Source organism: Colobus angolensis, unplaced genomic scaffold (assembly GCF_000951035.1).
Source record: "Colobus angolensis palliatus isolate OR3802 unplaced genomic scaffold, Cang.pa_1.0 Scaffold80, whole genome shotgun sequence".
Classification (NCBI taxonomy): domain Eukaryota; kingdom Metazoa; phylum Chordata; class Mammalia; order Primates; family Cercopithecidae; genus Colobus; species Colobus angolensis.
In genome coordinates, this window is record NW_012121821.1 from 2,322,672 (window position 1) to 2,342,098 (window position 19,427).

The following is a 19,427-nucleotide window of genomic DNA, read 5'->3' on the forward strand; positions in this document are numbered from 1 at the left end:
AGTAGTAGAAGCTACTCGGGAGGCTGAGGCAGGAAAATTGCTTGAACCCACGAGGTGGAGGTTTCAGTGAGCCGAGATCGTGCCACTGCACTCCAGCCTGGGCAAGGGGAGACTCCATCTAAAAACAAAACAAAACAAAACAGCTGGAAGAGGACTTTCCTGTGACAGGGCCTTTCATGTCATGTAAAAAGTAGCAGTAAATCAATGGAGGCAGGGAAACGTAGGGTGTATTTCAGTAAGGGCAGCTAGTTTGGATTGGATAGTGTACATTAGAGACATACCATGAGTGAGGGAGTGGATGTGGACAGTGAACCTAAACGCTTAGTGGTAGCAGGTCGTGAGGGCCGTGCATACATGCGTAAGGAGATTGGACGTTACAGGAAATGGGAAGCTATTAAAGATTTCTAAGCAAGAGAATGACAGGTCAAATCCGACATGATTTGGAAAAAACGTAGGCTCAGTCAGAAGCCATAGTCTAATGACCAATGCATCATAATTATTTGCTACCCTAATTTTCTTCTTTAGAAGTCAGCTTTTAAAATATATGTTTATAATATAGGTTTATACATTTTTACATGGTTAAAACAAAGAATAATAATATTTATTATGTAAGATTCAAATTTCAGTATCAACAAATAAAGTTTTCCTGGGCACAGTCGCACCTATTGGTTCACGTGTTGTCTATACCTGCCTTCCTACTACAGTGACAGAATTGAGTACCTGCCACAGAGACCATCTGCTCAACAAAGCCTGAATTATTTACCATCTGACCCTTAAGAGAAGAAGTTTGCTGACTCTTGCTCTATTGCGTCTTTCTGGCCCTCTTAATCCATTTATATAGGTTTCTTCCTTTTGTGTGTGAATGGAAAATGAATTTAAGTTCATTAGTAGAAGCAAGAAACCTTTAGCTTGGCCTCCAGGTATTATTTGTTTTCCTTCTCATGAGAATTTTGAATGTCCTACATCTACATTCTCAAGGCTAAAGAATAATGAGGCAGAATATGTTTTCTCCATTACTATATCCCCTTCCTATGGGGATTCTGAAGGTGTGGTTTTCCCTCTAGGTGAGAGAACTATATTCCTTTTCTAGGCAGATTCCATTTTAGTTCACACTCAGGCTGTCAGATACACAGAACAATGTCACACGAGCTTCTTAAGACCTCTTAAAAATCACTTCCAGTTTGACTTCTGCCCATAACTTATTTTGTTAGTTTTCCTCAGAAAGGCTCAGGAATAGCAGAATAACCTTTGATTACCAACAATATATTTAATTTTCCTATTTGATATGATGATGTCACAGAAAATAACCAATTGCTTTATGTGCTCTGTAGCTTTGTGCTTCAGTGCATCATCACTTTCTTGGGTTTAGGGGTTGTAGGCATAGCAAAAGAAGGTGTGACAGCCTGTCCTTGTTAGACTGAAGCCAGTCTGAAGTGGTAAGGAGGCAACAGGATGCCAGCCAAGTGAAACACATTCTCACCTCTCCAGATCTTTAATCCAGTCCGGAGCCTAGTGTGACTTGGCTTCTACCCCCTTCATCCTTCCTAGGGTCCCCCTACACAAAATCCTCTAAATAAGGTCGCCAGTAACCTCTTAACTGCCAAATCCAGAGGACACTTCTCAGTCCTCGTCCTGATGTCTCTTCTGAAATATCTGACACATCAGCAGTGCCTCCTTATTTCAAACTTGCCCTACTTGGATGCCTGAAGGTAAACCTGTCCTGTGTTTCTTCCCTTGTCAAGAAGTTCCTTGCACCTGGGAGGCTCTTCTCTCTCTACCTGCCCTCTGCACGTCGCTCGTCTCCAGGATTATATCTGAGGTCTTCTATTTTTCATTCCATGGTGTTTATTCTGAGTTAGCTCCGTGATATCTGTGTTTCAGTCACTGCCTGCATTGACTGACTGTATTCGTAGCTTATCTGAGTGCCATCATATACCTGGTCATCCTTGACTTGTCAGTCTCCAATTTCAACATTTGCAAAGTTCTGCTATTTATTACTCCTAAAGGTGTCTGGAGCTATATGTTTTGAGTTTTCTTTTCCTCCCTTCCCACTTTCCGACTGCCATATTCTTTGTACAAGTCTTTATCATCTCTCACTTAAACTATTTGCACCAGCCTCCTACTAGTTTTCCTGCTGTGTCTACTCTTCTTTGTCCAGCTTGCCTCCATTATTGCTGGAAGTGTTTTCTTCAGAACAGACACTCAATCACTCTCCTGCCAAAAATTGTCACTGACTACCATTCACCCAAGAGATAAAGTCTGAAGTTCTTATGTTGATTATAGCATTGGGCCTAGTTTCTAATCTTGCCTCTTACAACCCACCAGTTGAAATCTTCACTTCCCTAGGACAGAAAGACCCGTTTTTCTGAAACTTACATTAGGTCTTTCACACTTGTGCTCTGATTGGTGAAGTCTTTACCTCTACTTCCATTTGGGCCGATCTCAACACACCTCCCAAGATCCAGTTCAAATATGGTGCCCCCTGACCCCTCCTGAAATTATTTCCCTCCTCTTTGCCTCATGGAAATTTGCACACACCTGAGGTAGAAGACATTTCCAAGTCTACTATAATTATTTGTTTACATGTTTTTCATGCATGAGGCTGTGTCTCATCTATCTTTGTATTTTCATTGCAGAGCATAGTGTATGTCTTATAAAAAGTATCCAAGGAATGAATGTGTCCAAGCCATGTGTCTGCACCTATACCATGAGCCCTCTAGATTCTGTTGTCTGGTGTGTTAGAAATAAATAGTGCTTTGAGCACCAAATAGGGAAGCCATCAGCAGAAAAGGTTTATTTCCTTTTCTCAATAGTTTTTTCATATTGAATCTGGGCTAAGTGTAGATGGCTATAAATAGTCACTCATGAAGTCAAATGCACCTGTGGGATTGGAGGATAATATTTATTTTAGAAAAAAAGAAAGAAGGAAAAGAAGAGAGATGTCCAATGTCACTATTAGTGAATCACATATATTATACTTTAATTTCCCATGTAAATGTGAAAAGAGCTTAGTAGAAAGTAAGATATATAAAGCATGTCTATATGTGTTTTATGATGTGTATACATGTGTATATGTAGATGCATACATATATTTCAATGTGACCATTATCACATCACTCTATGTTTTATTTTATTATATTCATCCTCACAAAATCATTGTTTTACCTCCAGTAATAAAGACAGGGACCTGAGGATTTGTTTTCAAGTCTTGTTTGTGGGATTTGCCTGTGCTTGCACAACAGTAACAATAATGGCAGACCCATTTATTAGATGATTGAAAAGAGCAGGACACCCATGGAGGTTTAACATATGGTCGCTGCCCTTATGGAATTCAAAAATCACACACCAAAAAAGGTAGGTAACAATATAGGGCGGTTTGAGGTATGCCAATTAATGGCACACAGTTAGTGAGATTTGTTTTTTTATCTCTCTATAGCCTACTATAGCACTTTGCAGACACTGGATCAATATTTGCTGAATGAGTGGACAGTAAAACAGGAGCAAATTTGCACTGATTTTTCAATTACGCTTTCTTCCTTGTATGCATTAAACTAGAGTTGGGTTTTAGGCTGTGGTTTGTTGACACCAGCTTGTTGGGAATAAGAGTAAGAATTTATCCTTTACAGTTTCATAGATCTTATTTATCATCTACAAGAAAAGAAAACTTATTTTTGTTTTGTAAACTTCAAATGTAAATTAATAAATATATAATATAAATAATAAAGCTATATAAATAATAGGTATATATAATGTATAGCATTTAAAGCTATATAAAGTCTACTACTTAGTTGAAGACTTTGTCAGTCTTGCTGAGACACATTGAGTGAAAATATATATAAAAGGCTTTAATGATGTGAGGTGAATACTCAAGAAATTTTAATCATCTTTTCAGTGGTAACGAATTGCGCTCATACACCCAAGCCTAGGTTTCCAGCAGGAAGCAAACCATTTGAAGATGTGGTGCTCTTTAGAAATTGTTTAGAATGTTTTTCAGAAGGGGGTGTAGTGTGACTCCAGGTGCCTCTCCAACCTTGTTGAAGTGAGTGCAGGTGACCTCTATGTACTTGTTCTTCAAGCTGCTTTATAATAAGCAGCTCACTACCCCGATTTACCCACAGAACCACCTTAAGACTTGGCAAGATATCTTTTTTTAAAAAAAATAATAAAGTAATGGATAATCATAGTTCAAACTCATTTGTTTTTCTGTATAGATACATACAGGTAAACATTTTCACAAGTACGCTTAAAAATAGTAGAAGAGTTTAAAGATTTGCCCCAATGGGCTCGTCTCCTTTTTCCAGTTAGGTGCTCCATCTCAGAAAAAGAGGGTCACACTTTGAGACAGATGTAGCTCTTTCTACAGATTTTTACAGAGCAAGAAAATCGGGATCTCACACACCTGCAGTATTTATTTTATCTTCTCATCTCCCTTTATTCAACCAGAAAGGTTTCCCCCCACCAGTAATACTCTTTTAGAATTATCATGTAGCTTGATGCTATGGCCATAATGGGTTTTGTCTTGTTTTGTTTAATCACAGATGTAAAAATAAAAAAAAATGCTTATATTTAAATAGAGTTAATACAGGTAATCATCTCAAAGTAGTCCTAAATTAATTTTTACTCCCTTATGCTTATATGAGAAAATGTACTGACAGTGGTTCAGTACTTGCTTGCTTTGCTTATCTTGCTGGCAATAATACCAGATGTATTTTATTTAATTGAATAGCTGTGTTCCTGAGTGAGTAAATGATATTATTCTAAGTTGATCTATTTACATACACTAGAACTTGCAGTTTATAACAACTGTTAGTTTATTATTTCAAAGATTACACTGTGTTGCAAAGAAATATTTTATTCAGAATTTCATATATTCAGTTTTGTCTGTTTGTTTGTTTTGAGACAAAGTCGCTCTCTGTTGCCCAGGTTGAAGTGCAGTGGTGTGATCTCAGCTCACTGCAACCTCCACCTCATGGGTTCAAGCCATTCTCCTGCCTCAGCCTCCTAAGTGGTTGGGATTGTGGGCATATGCCACCATGCCTGGCTACTTTTTTTGTTTGTTTTTTTTAGTAGAGACAAGTTTTCACCAAGTTGGCCAGGCTGGCCTCGACCTCCTGACTTCATGTGATCTGCCTGACTCGCCTCCAAGGTGCTGGGATTATAGGCGTGAGCCACTGTGCCCGGCCTTGTCTGGTTTTTTAACACCGATGGCCTACGTAAACCATCAGTCAACTTTCTATGAGTTTGAACTACCAACTTGGTGGATGTTTTTCTTTTTTTATTTGCTTGTTTTCTTTGAATTATTTTTACTATCATTAGAGAATGGGCAAAGTTATTTAGTAGAGAGTGAGCTCATCTCTGCTACTTCAGCTATTTTTAGAATCTGATTTTTTTTTAAAAGTGGTTGGAGGAAAGAAATGAAACTGCATTCAACTAGGCTGACCTTGGTTGCTATTATCATGGGGATTGGTGAGTTTTTCTCTTTGTTGATGTCTTTAGTTTTCAACAAAATTGCTTCTTTGGAAGTTTTTGCTTTTTCTCCTAAACTGGTTATATAGGAATGTAGTACGTACAGGTAATTCCATTATATAAATGTGTGTTTATAAATTATTTACTTAGCTGTTCCAGCTTGTTAGTTAAATATGTATTTAAGGCCCATTTAAAATATATATTTTATATATATATATTATATATATATAATATATATATATAGAAAAAAATAGAAACTCACAGAATGGATACTGAGTTGCTGAAAATTAGCCAATCATTTGAATTTAAATCTTTTCAGGAGTTTTTGCATTAGGAATTTACACCATATACTCACTCTGAAACCACGGCATGAAAAGTATAATTAGTCACATCTATTAAAACGGTGAAAGAAAATATTTGGTAATTTTGTATTAGCCAATAAGTTACTTTGCATAAGGCAATTGTGAATACTCTTTCTCTTCCTAATCTTAATATGTAAACAACTATACATTCAATATTTCTTTCAAGAAAACCAAATCCTACAACCCCAGAAAGAGATTCTAATTTGGTTGCTTTCTATTTCTCTTTGTATCATTTATAAAGCAGGCAAACCAATTTCTGGCCTCTGATTTTTGAAAACCATAAAATCATTTCACCCATTTAAGCCCAAACTTTCTAAATCAAATTTTTACCCTAAGAACAAATACTTTCACCATTTATAAACTTTTCAAATTAAGGTTTTGAGTAGAACTTACCAGACAGCCTCTGGAAACCATAGCAACACATGTCCCTAAAGCACATTATATTATATGGTGCTCTACCATAGATGCCCAGTATTTGCCACAGAAGGAACAGAACTTGTGTTACCCCATGAGTAGGCCAATTGGTCAGTGGAGGGGTGACAGGTGAGCAGTCAGCGAGGGTGCTGGAGGAAGGTGGCTGTGGGGGTGTGAAGGTTTAGTAGTAGAAAAAACTCTCACTCTGCGTTGCTGGGTGCTTGCTTTGCAGCCCTGGTTTGTGAAGTGATTTATGGGCCATACATCACCTTCCTGGTTGGCTTTGTTGACACCTTGTCACATTCTTGCTTAGGCTTGAGGAATTCATTGTTCTTGTTTGAACTGATAAGAACAAAAAAAAAAAAATGAAGAAAGAAAAAAGAAAGGTTTTCTCACTGAGACCTTGGGAAAAGCTAAGGGGGTGGAATGTTGACGTGGAGCGGCAGGCTGCACTTTCCCAAGCAATGCAGCCCTGTGTCTGCTGGCTGCTGCAGCGGCAGGGAATGCCATTAGGAGTGCTGGCGGAAGCTTTATTTGCCCTGTGGAAGTAGTTTCCTGGCTTGGAGCTGTTCCTTTTTGCTAGAATGGTACTGTGGAGAGAGGCCTTAGGAGGGGTCAAGGAGAGAGGTTTTCCTTTGAGAGCTGGGATACATAATGGCTGAGAGGAGATTCCAGTGGGAGGTAAAATGACCCCGGCCACTGGGAGAATGTAAAACACACGGTGACTTGATGTGAGCTGGTCTCTCCAAAGTTCATCCTGCTGTACAGCATGCATTTTGGGCATGGTGCCATGCTGACCTTTCTCCTTTAATGTGTAGTGCCCCATGCTTCACTTAGTATTTTGGCAGCCTGCACACAGAGGCTGGCATTTGAGCCCAGTGCTTTGAAGAGAGCAAAAAGGTTTCAAAATGGGAACTCCTCAAGTCACTGGTTATACATAAGGTATTATCTCCCACGTCAATGGAGCAATGGATGACCTGCCTGGTGTTTTTTTATTTTATTTTATTTTTTTAGACCTCTTCCCTTTTGTCTTTGCTTCCAAAAAAATTAATACATTAAACTATTTTTCATCCAAGAGAAGTAAACAGGTCAGATCCTATGTTCCATATCGGGGATTGTAAATGCTCATATTTCCTTTTGTGAAAATATGTTTTGTTTAAGAGCAGCCAACCGTGAACATACTGCATTCACTAATATTCTCTGTCATCATGCTACTGTTGATTGGAAGGAGAAGAACCTACCTGCACCCCAGCCAAGGGTGAGGTGTCCTGGGGAGTGTTCGCACTTTTGTGTTATACTGTTAACAAGTTCATGTGTAATGTAATAAATCACTTTACCTGGAAGCGCCATTCACACATCCCCACTATGAACCCCATTTTGAACCTGAGCCATAGAAAACTGTTTCTAAGCTTCTTAAAATGGTTCTCTGCAACAATGTTTCTTATAGAATGAGGATATATAAACTTGTTATAATGTACTTGACTTTCCAAGCGGTCCCTGTAAACAAGGGATGCTTGAAGAACTGCCAAGCTAGGTAGCCAGAGATTGGGATTGAAGAGCTGACATTGTTCTAACACGGAATGCAAATGGAAATGACCTAATACATGTGTAATAGTAAAGCTCATAAATGTGTAACAGTATAGCAATTGCAGGATTAAAATAAGAAGCAAATTTTGGAAAGTGCACACTTTTTCTTTTGGGTCATCTACCTTGCTATGAAGTGATATTTCGAATAACCTTTAAATATCTAAATATATGTATTGCCATTAATATTGACACCAAACTTTTAACACATATCTGTTTTTAAAAATCTATAAGCCCAGTTTCCTCAGTTTCTTTATAACTCTGATGAGCCTGCCACTTCTGCCTTTGCTTTTTTTCCCAACTTGGAATCTACTCTGGTTTCCAGAATTAGGTTTATTGACAGTGTTTCACTGCTCTCTGCTGGAGAAGCCCAAAGCCAAGCCAGGCATCTAAGGCTCTAATGACTTGCAAGGAATGCAGGTGAGATGGTTCAGCTGATAAACTCCCGGTCTTGGAAATTAAACTCAACACAAGACTTATTCATACTAGTCGAAGATCACAGTTTGCAAGCTGTGCTGTACAGGCTAGAAATGGGTTTCTTAGAGAGTAGTATAGGTAAGATAGAAAGTATAATACTGCCTAAGCTCCAATTTCTTACTTTGAATGTCCTTTGTAAAGATATCCTATATAATGTTGCACAGAAACTGTGCAGTTTCTCAAGTCAATTTTCATCCTTCCATTTTTGACACATAGATACAAACTTAATTGTGGTATGTACATCTGAGACAGTAATCAACCATTCCCCCTGAAAGAAGAAAAAAAGAATTTTATTTCTATTTTTGAGACAGTGTCTAGCTCTGTCGCCCAGGCGGAAGTGCAGTGGCATGATCACGGCTCCCTGCAGCCTTGACTTCCCAGGCTCTGATGATTCTCCCTTCTCAGCCTCCCAAGTAGCTGGGACTACAGGCATGTGCCAGCATACCCAGCTAATTTTTTGTTTTTTTTTTTTTTTTGGTAGTGATGGGGCTTCACCATGTTGCCCAGGCTGGTCTCGAATTCCTGGGCTCAAGCAATTCACCCACCTTGGCCCCGCAAAGTGCTGGGATTACAGGTGTGAGACACCATGCCTGGCAATAAAGCGCTTTTAACCAAAATATATCAAATTCAAAACAAACTATATATAAAGTTTTTTTTCTTCTAAACTTCATATTTAGTACGTCCATGGTTGGAAAAAAGAGAACAAGAGTATTTACCAAGTAAGCAAAAGTGAGTTATGACATTTTTTTCATGAAACTTTTCTAGGTAGGAATAAACATTACTTTACACCTTGATTTGCATGAACACAAAACTCTACCATAATCTAGATACCATACTTCTGAAATTTAAAACAAAAGAACAAAAACAAAAGTAGTAAACACTTTAGGTGACTGTTGTTTTAAATGTCTATATTGAGCATATATGTACACATATATTTATGCATGTGTGGATGTGTGTTTATACATATATTCTATGTATATCTCCTTGGGTGGGAACAGGGAGCAAAGATCTAAGCATATCTCCACAGGGCTTTATGTTCTTTTCAGTCTGGTATCTTTTAACTTAAAAACAACTCGATGAATAGAAATCATAAAAGCCATCCTTACAACAGCATTAAAGTGCTATTCTATTCTGTAGCATTCCAAGTGAATTATTGCTGTGCTGTCAAAGAAAACAAAAACATTTGGGAAGGACTGTTTATTTTACAGTGGTTGACCAAAAGTATGCAAGTGGTTATAAAAAAATGTAGACAGCTAACGATGGGAGGTGCCACTTGCACATTCTGAAATCCATTCACAAACCTTTGACACTAACTGTTGATCACTGGAGATAATATTAGAAGCAAAGCATTTTCCACAGGGAAAATCCTAGCACTATGAAAGCATTTCAGGTCAAAGTAAGTAAATAAAACCTCTATCCCTCATCCTGTATCACTGGCATCTCCTCACTCACAGAACCTAATGGCATGATTGTTTCTTCCCAAGAAGAGCAAGAAAACTTTGCAAAAATATTTCTGTCAGAGGTTATGGCAATGAGGGATTTTTGTGCCATGAAGCATGTGTTGTCCTTTGTATTTAAAGATTAAAATAAAAACTGCCATTGACAATGTTAACAGATGCTTTCATTAAACAAATACTTCATTTTGAGCTATATGTGAAATTAGAGACATCAAAAGCAGTCCCTGTATATTAAAGATAATAAAATGTATACTTAGGGAAGATAAATGACTTAAGGTTACACAGCAGGTGGCATGGAAGGATGAATTAGAAGTACTAGTTCAGTGTTTGTATTTGTATGTTTTGCTTCAGAATCAGACAATATACAGTTAAGACCTCATCGATATCTCCTGGTAAATGCTTATTTAATGTTTAAGAATTTTCACTGGTGGAGAGATTCTTATTCCAGGAGTCTAGGTCTTGGGGTTTAGGTTTCTTTTACTTAAAAAAACAAAAAGATTCCTCTGATAAGTGAGGATCCATTTAACTTTCTGGTGGATCATTCGGTAACTTTCAAGAAATGAGAATAATCATAACTGGCTCTATTCATCCTTAGCATGGGGTGAAAGATATGGAAAGTTCCTTGATACGACTGGCATGATTCTATCCCATAAAACCACTCGTAAATATCAGTTGAAATAATGCCTGTAGGGAAAAATTTCAAATGTCCTTTCTGTCAATACAGAAATGCCAGTGCAGCTTGTGTTCTGGGTGGTATGTAAGTTGTAGACAGGCACCACATTGTAGACATATTATGGTGCTGCGGTGAATTGACAGGCAGTTTACCACCATTTCCATGTATTAGATTATGTGTACCTCTGGCTGTCCTGAGCCTTTGCCCCCAGAGTGGAGATAGTGAAAGAGAAGGAGAGAGGGACAAGAACTCCTCACATCTGTGCCCCTACCTCAGCAGCTCCTCCTCCTTGTCTCTGAGGGTCTCCAGAGTTCGAGAGTTTGGTGTCATGTTGGCCCAAGAGACTGTTGTCCTTTTGTCAGCTCGGCTGTTTGTGTCTCCAGAATGAAACAGAATCAAAATTTTTTCAGATGTAGCATCTGCCTTCCCTCCAACATCCTTGGGTTAATCACGTGCTTGCTGGCCAGGATATGTAAATAAGACTTGGCTAAAAACCCCTTAAAGGATTATGAAGCAATCTTGCTTAATAGTAGCAGAACAAAACAAAACAAAAAACCACTCCAACAAATCCTCCTGTGTGCTACCAAGTAATGGAAAGATCCAGTTATGACTGGAACTGTCCTGGCCTGAGTATTGTCCTAGACCCAGAGGGAGCGAAAGAGGGAGGGAGGAAGGGAGAAAGAGGGGGGGGGGAGAGAGAGAGAGAGAGAGATATGAGAGGAGGAGAGAAATTGCTGAAGGAGAGCTTCTTCACTCACTGACTCCGCACACATTCCCTCCCAGTGGTTGCTAATGAAGAGCCCGTGCTGGTGAAGGAAGCCTGCTGATCCCGGAACTGGCCTTGCGCGCATGTGGTGGGATGACAGACACATTCCCTTCCTTGAACTGCACTCTTTTCCTTTGCACTCAGAGGTGGCCCGAGAAAGCCCCGGGTAGGTCCCGGAGTATGTTCCATGCTGCATAAGACATGGAGAGATTCCAATTGCGGGGGTTCCTCCTTAGCCTTTGCAGCTGAACGTCTCCATCTCCTGTCCCTGGGCGGTCAGTCGCTGGCATGGCTCTGTGGAGTTTTACCTCCCAGTTGTCTATCACCAAAGCTGTCCACCCTGTCTGGAGGGGAATGAGCGTGGAAACCCCTGGCGGCTGTACTGACAAAAGCAACCTTAGTCAATGACAGAGCTGGGCAGGCGGCGAGGTCCTGCGGGCTGGCCTTTCTGCTGCTCGTAGGAGGATCATGTGCTGCTATTTCGGAGGCTCCTGCCAGTTGGCCCCTGCCCACCTTTTCTGTTCATACTGAAGCAGCCAGGAACTGAGAGAAAGAGGAAGCCTCGGCTGTGCTCCGGGCTGCGCTGCCAGGGTTGCGTCTGTAGTAGGTCCAGCAGCAAAAACAAAACAGGGCAGAGCCCAGGGAGGCCCCAGTCAGAGCAGCTGAGTGTGGAAACAAAGCAGCCCGCCCGCCCTGGGAAGCTGCCGCAGGCTGTGGAAGGCAACTTCTGGAGAGGCTGCATCCTCTTCAAGCCGGGAAACTGAGGCCCAGAGGACATGTGACATATCTGAGCAGTGACCAAGCCAGGAGTAGAAATGGCTCCTGAGGGCCTGTCCCCACTGCTGTTTGGTTCTAATTTCTCAGCTTTTAACAATGTAACCCTGGACAAGTGACTTACTCTCCCTAGCCTCCATCCCATCTGTAAAATGGGGATGAGAAAATACCGCTAAGGGTTGTTGTGACAATTACATGAGAAAGTATAAACAAAGCATGTGGCACAGTGCCCGGCCACTTAATGGGCCCTCAGTAAGTGTTGTCTAATTATGTGAACCAGAACTTGAGATGGAAGTGAAGTAGAAAAGATAGGGAGTTGTTCATAAATGCCTGATCTGCTAGGGAAATATCTTTTAAAGCAAGGCTACTTTTCACAAGGAGGGGTAGGCACACTTGAATTAAGATCAGATTGATTATATATTTTTGTTCAGCTTTGATGTTGAAACGTCTAATCAAATGGCAGACTGTGCCCCACTTCCAGGAAGAGCTCAACTCCAACTAGGAGGAAGCAGGTAATGTGAGCCGTGGCATCTTCGCCGTTTAGATTTCCCGAATCTTTGTTTATCTTCTTTGTCTGAACCTTCCCAAAAGAGTTTAAAATATTCAACTTCAAAGTTACATTCTGATGGAAAACACTTCCTAAGAGACTGAAGGCTTGCTCTAGGAGGTGAAAGAAGAGGAGAGGTGATGGATCACACCACATTTGTGGAAAACGTTAATGCTATGTGATCTTGCCTCCTTAGACCCAGATAGATGCAAAGGATAAGGAACTCAGTTTATAAACTAACAACAGATACTCCAGAAGTGCTTTGCAGCTGTTCTGACACTAACTGGTTGTGATTCACTTGTTAAAGATAAGGATAACAACAGCAATACCATTTCTTGAGCCCTTACTGGGTGTCTGGTATTGTGCAAAGTACTCTCTCTATATTACCTCAGTTTCCATAACAACTTTATGAAATATTTCTTCCTTTTGTGATGAGGAAAGTGAGACTTAGAGAGAAGTTAAATAACTTGTTCAAGATCACTCAGTTAATAAATGCTCCTATGCACTTAATCACTGTGCTATGTCCTGCTTACCCCTTAATGTTAACCTTAATCCTAACTTGAACTTAGGTTAATGTCTATGCACTGCTGTTTTTTTCACCTGCAAATCAAGGGCTGTACTTACAGTTTTGCTAAGGCCACTTCTTTGAAAACTGTAAATATTTCCAGAAAGAGGCACAGTTTACAACAAACTTACTGCTTTCCAAATAAATTCTTCCCTATTAAAATCAATGTACCAGTTGTAATTTTCATACCTATGTATTGTTTAAGATAGAGAGTTCAGGACAGAATTGAAAACTGGGAAAAATAATCTCGTGGGTTTTTTTGTTTGTTAGAGACGTAGTCTCCCTCTGTCGCCCAGGCTGGAGTTCGGTGGCCGAATCTCAGCTCACCGCAACCTCCAACCTCCCAGGTTCAAGCAATTCTCTCGCCTCAGCCTCCCAGGTAACTGGGATTACAAGCGTGCACCGCCACGCCCAGCTAATTTTTGTGTTTTTAGTAGAGATGAGGTTTTGCCATGATGGCCAGGTTGATCTCGAACTCCTGACCTCAAGTGATCCAGCCACCTCGGCCTCCCAAAGTGCTGGGATTACCGATGTGAGCCACGTATTTTTGATATACAGATTGAATATCCCTAATTTGAAAACCTGAAATCTGAAATGTTCCAACATCCAAAACTTTTTGAGCAGTTACATGATATTTGAATGAATTGCTCATAGGAACATTTTGGATTTCAGATTTCCAGATTAGAGATGTTGAACAGGTAAGTGTAAGACAAATATTCCAAAATCCGAAGAAAATCAGAAATGCAAGAGAGGTTCTGGTCTCAAGCATTTCAGACACTCAGCCTGTATTTGCACGCTCATGGCTGTTGGGAAAAGTTAACACATTCACCAAATTGTGCTTGGCCAATTGATAATGACTAACCAATATTAATGCACAAGTATATCTACTTTTGCTGTCAAGGGCAAAATTTAAACTTTACTTGCACTAGTCTTTATCTCTAAGGAAACTTGTACATTTATGCGTGTAATTTGGTATCCTCAAGGTAAAAACTCCAAATAGTCATCATTATTTACTGAGTGAAATTTCTCTATGAAGACTTTTCATATCCTGATGGAATTATGCTTCTAAATTCTCAATATTTATTAGTATCATTGAAATTTTGTGAATTAGACTCATCTAGATTAATATGTACTAGAATCGTTACCTGTATGAACTTGGACAAGTTTCTTAATCTACCTGGGCCTTAGTTGCCTCAACTGCAAATTGGGAATGAAAATGGTATCATCATATTATAATGGCTGTTGAGACTGTTAAATGAGTTAATTATGTAAAGTGCTTCAAATTGCGGCTGGCACATAGTAAGTGCTAAATGTGTTAATTAATTGTACTAATCACTTGTGACTTCCAATTGATTCTATTTTAATTGATATATTCTATAATATAATTTGCTTCCTTAGTCTCCCTTTCATGTATACAAATTAAATTTGCATAGAAAGTCTTCTAAGAAATTGTCATTCTTCTACTTCACCCTCTCTTTAGCTCTGTAGTAAGTAATTTCTAACTGTTTATTCATTCCTTAGAACTTTATCTAGAGAAGCTTTTGATATTAAGCTGTGACATATAATGGATGAAATTACAGTCATTGAATTTATTTTCTCTGAATTACTGATTATTTTAGGTAGAATTTATATTCCTTTTTTTTTTCTGGTGCCCAAGTCTTAGAGAAACATGTTTTCAGCCCTGATCATGATAAATAGTGGGTTTTTTAAATGACATCACGAGATACATATTTCTCAGATACAAAGGATTGTTGTTATGTTCTTTTGGCCAGAAGACACTCGTCTTCCTGGGAAATGTAGCCACAAAATGCTGGGTTTGAGTTTTATTAATATCCTTGTAGATGAAAAACAAAATGTTTCCCCTCTAAGTTTTTGTTCTTTTCCATTTGGCAAACCCGGTGATTTGCCACATGAGCCAATGTGTGTCTCATTTGCTTATTTTCTTGCGCACTAGCAGCCCTGGTGATAGCATCTGGAATGTGTGCAGTTCCTGGGAACAAATAGCATGTTGGAAAATGGTTGACTTGGTGGCAGCAGGATTGCTCATGCACCTGACAGCACATGCCACGTATCTCAAGCCATTTGCCTTTTGTAAAAGTGATTTTAAGATGGGCTGCCTCTCCCCAAATTTTTGTCCAAATAATAATAACAACAATGATAAGAAAAGATTTTTGTGACCAGTGAATTTAATTTGAGAGTCAGATTTTCAAAATTATTTTGATATTTGAGCTGATGATATCAACTATGCCATGAAATTTTGTTTTGTTTTGAGGCAAATTACTTGGTTAAATGGGGAGGAACCCTCAGTTCTGGGAATTGCCCACTCCTTTCTTGGAAGACACATGAATAATCCACCCTCTTGTTTAGCATATAATCAAGAAATAACTTTAAGTATCGTTAGTCCAGCAGCCCAAGCTGCTGCTCTGCCTATGGAGTAGCCCTTCTTTTATTCCTTTACTTTCCTAATAAACTTGCTTTCACTTACAAAAACATTACTAGGTTAAACTGAATCAAGAAAAAGATCAGACTTTGAAAACTTGGTTTACATATATATTATATATGTTGCTTTATTTTCACCATTCTTAAAAACTGTTCATTGACTAAATGATACACAGATTTAAGAGTTTAGGAGACTGAATGGAATTTAGACCGGACTGTTCTTAAACTGCTTTCAAACTCACATTTCACTTAAGAGTAGGGACTCTCTGTCACCCTTAGTCCCTGTTTCCTCCTTTTCTTTTGATTCATCATTCTTGCAGGGAATTACTGAGAAGGACATGAGCTAAAAGACAACACAGAGGTATTCGAGGAGGGAGGTGTGAATCCAACCAGGCCAGACCATTGAGTTCCAGAGAAATTTCCAGACAAAGCTTCTCAACCCACCAGCCAAGACCCAACCCACAGCAGTCACTTTCACTCTGTCTTATCTTGAACATACTCTTGCTTTTTGAAGGCACAGTCTATAGAATTCCACATTTTCTGTCTTATTCATTGCCTTCCTCAGTTTCCCTTAATAAGTAAGCAAGACTTGAACTACAGGTTATGAAATTCTTGGGATTAATGACTGAGCTAATTTAGAAAGAAATGCCTGTTCTTCATGGCCCAAAAATGTAGAAAGCCAATTACCTAACTCTACTTGGCAATTTAAATGATGCCTTTTCTATAAAGAGTTCATTACACAAACGCTGACCTCCCCTCCTCATAAAATGGATGATATTTTAGTGAGGCATTTCAAAGACAAAAGAGTCTGATGACTTGGCCTAAGGCTAGTTCAATGAAGGCAATGAAAACTTACCTTGGCTATTCTTTTTTGAGTTGGCATTCCAATGAGTCACCGTATGGAAGAGGATTAAGAAAAATATTTTATACTTAGGCCAGGCACAATGCTTCACGCCTGTAATCCCAGCACTTTAGGAGGCTGAGGTGGGTGGGTCACCTGAGGTCAGGAGTTCAAAACCAGCCTGGCAACATGGCAAAACCCCATCTCTACCAAAAATACAAAAATTAGCCTGGTGTGGTAGCATGTACCTGTAATCCCAGTACTTTGGGAGGCTGAGGCCAATGGATCACTTGAGGTCATGAGTTCAAGACCAGCCTGGCCAACATAGTGAAACTCCATCTCTACTAAAAATATACAAAAATTAGCCTGGCATGGTGGCGCGAGTCTGTAGTCTCAGCAACTCAGGAGGCTGAGGCAGGAAAATCACTTGAACCCAGGAGGCAGAGGTTGCAGTGAGCCGAGATTGCGCCATTGCACTCCATCTCAAAAAAAAAAAAAAAAATTTGCAGTTAGGATTTCTAAAATCCTAAAAATCTTAAAGAGCAATAGTTAAATCTTACCTTCTATAATTAAAATAATTAAATATTAAGGATTCTTTGGAGTTGTGTCATTAGGAGCTTTATAGTAAGATACCTTACTAACCGATATTAGCCTGCCACAGGTAAATTAGAAAAAAACAAAAAAGCAATGACAACAACAACATTTGAGTTTGTTAATCTGATTGCCCTTTCCTTGCCATCACTCCAAGGCATTAATGTGTCTTTAGATGACCCCATTAAGTTTTCTATTAGAATTTCCTCTCTCTCATACATACACACACACACACACACACACACACATACATCCTAGCCATTGGTGTTTCTGAGATTATGAATCCTCTTTCCATGGTGGTTTGGGAACATAGGATATAGTTTATGAGTTGGGGAGACACAAATATGTTCTGAAAAAGAAACCTTCAAACCTACTGGGCATGGTGGCTCATGCCTGTAATCCCAGCACTTTCAGAGGCCAAGGCAGGTGGATCACTTGAGGTCAGGAGTTTGAGACCAGCCTGGCCAACATGGTGAAACCCTTCCTCTACTAAAAATACAAAAGTTAGCCGGACGCGGTGGTGTGTGCCTGTAATCCCAGCTACTTGGGAGGCTGAGGCACGAGAATTGCTTGAAACCAGGAGGTGGAGGTGGCAACTAGCCAAGATGTCACCACTGCACTCCAGCCTGGGCGGCAGAGTGAGACTCAGTCTCAAAAAAAAAAAAAGAAAAGAAAAGAAACTTTCAAATAAAACCATCTTTGACTAATAGACTCATTCATCCAATAGGAATAGAGTGCCCATGGTGTGCTAACTCTTATGACAGTGATGACACAGGGACCCAGGGACTACCCTCCCATTAGAGATGCACCATGCTCAGCCCGTCTAACTTCGAGCCTGCACTTTCCACCAATAATCAGCTGCCTTCTGTGCCCACACTAGGAGTAAGGATATATGCTTGATACCTTGTTTTATTATACTGTTGAATTTCATCATCACCCTACTCTTATCCACAAAAATGTCCAAAGTATTCAATGTTTTTTAAAAGAAATATTAGTTGTGCCCATTTTAATCTCCTAAACTTTATGACCTTTGTCCAATGTTCAACTAGACATTTAAGACTGCTTTCATTTGGCTTTTGGTAAGACTCATTTTTGGAATTAATACAGGATCACTATTTGTTCTCCTCAAGTCCCAGAAAAGAAAAAGAGGTTTTTTCCTACAAATCAAACTTCAGCATACCATGAGCTGCCAGAGTTATTTGCCATTTGTTCCTTATCTTTTCCAACAAAGTGACCTTAGCACTGAACCAGGAATGCTTAGATGTAGATGTGCACAGAGGACCCTTTTAGTTAATACATAGTAAATACATAACTAATTGGTAAATATGCCTATATATATATACCCACAGATTTTTAATAAGTGAATATTATAGAGAGTTGCCATTCCAAGAATGCTCACTGAAAACACAGTACACAAGGCCAACAAGGAATAAGACAGAATATTCCAGCTTGGCAGAGTGGTGAGTGAATCGGGCTTTGACTTTAAAGAGGCAGGTAGGTGAGGAGTTGTTGACAAACCTTAGTTTGAAAGTGGTTTATGTCATGGGAAAGTACGTATCAGGGCTGTTGTGAGGATTATCTTCTTTCTTTCTCACAGTAACTCAGTGAGGTAGACACTGTTATCATCCTTATTTCACTGATGAACAAACCAAGGCACAATGAGGTAAAGTCATCTGCTGCAGGACTCAACCGCTGATGAATGAAAGAGCCAGGCAGGGCAGACTGGCTTCAGAATTGTACTGTTTCGCTTCCTATTTCTCCCTACATCCTAGCCCCACTCACATGGAAATCAGTCTGAAAAGTTCTTCTGTCTTACTCTGTAAAGACAATCCAGGCCGGGCGCGGCGGCTCACGCCTGTAATCCCAGCACTTTGGGAGACTGAGACGAGCGGATCACGAGGTCAGGAGATCGAGATCATCCTGGTTAACATGGTGAAACTCCGTCTCTACTAAAAATACAAAAAAAAAAATTAGCCGGGCGTGGCGGCGGGCGCCTGTCGTCCCAGCTACACCGGAGGCTGAGGCAGGAGAATGACGTGAACCCGGGAGGCGGAGCTTGCAGTGAGCCGCGATTGCGCCACTGCACTCCAGCCTGGGTGACAGAATGAGACTCCGTCTCAAAAAAAAAAAGACAATCCAGGCCGTCTTCCTCCTAATTCTTACCCACTTGTATTTCTTCTATAATTGCTACAAAAATGGTCCTACATAACAACATTGTCAACTCACAGAGTACCAAAATAGCAAAGAACCTTACAAATTCGTCTGGGCTAATTTTATCAGCAAAACACTAAGCAAAATGAGAGTTGCCCAAGTCCTGAAAATCATTATGCCACAAAGTTAGTGGTTACCAAGTTCAGCCCACTATTTAAGTATAGCCATTTAAATAGGCCACTATTTAAAACATTGCATTATCCCCATATACTCAACTCAACAAGACAGAGACCATGTTTTATGTCTCTTTGCATGTCCAG

General features: G+C 39.7%; 2 protein-coding genes across 6 annotated transcripts in view; one reads left to right on the plus strand and one right to left on the minus strand.

The window, feature by feature from the left end:
* The window catches only part of LOC105502726, a 28,209-nt gene extending 16,568 nt beyond the window's left edge, over positions 1–11,641 (minus strand). Inside the window, exon 1 of the mRNA XM_011929376.1 lies at positions 11,192–11,641. Within this exon, the coding sequence (XP_011784766.1) occupies positions 11,192–11,395 (204 nt within the window). The 5' untranslated portion in view covers positions 11,396–11,641. The remainder of the gene's footprint in view (positions 1–11,191) is intronic.
* Positions 1–19,427, plus strand: part of HMGA2 (high mobility group AT-hook 2) — a 137,902-nt gene that overhangs the window by 45,840 nt on the left and 72,635 nt on the right. The gene's annotated exons all lie outside the window — the stretch shown is intronic.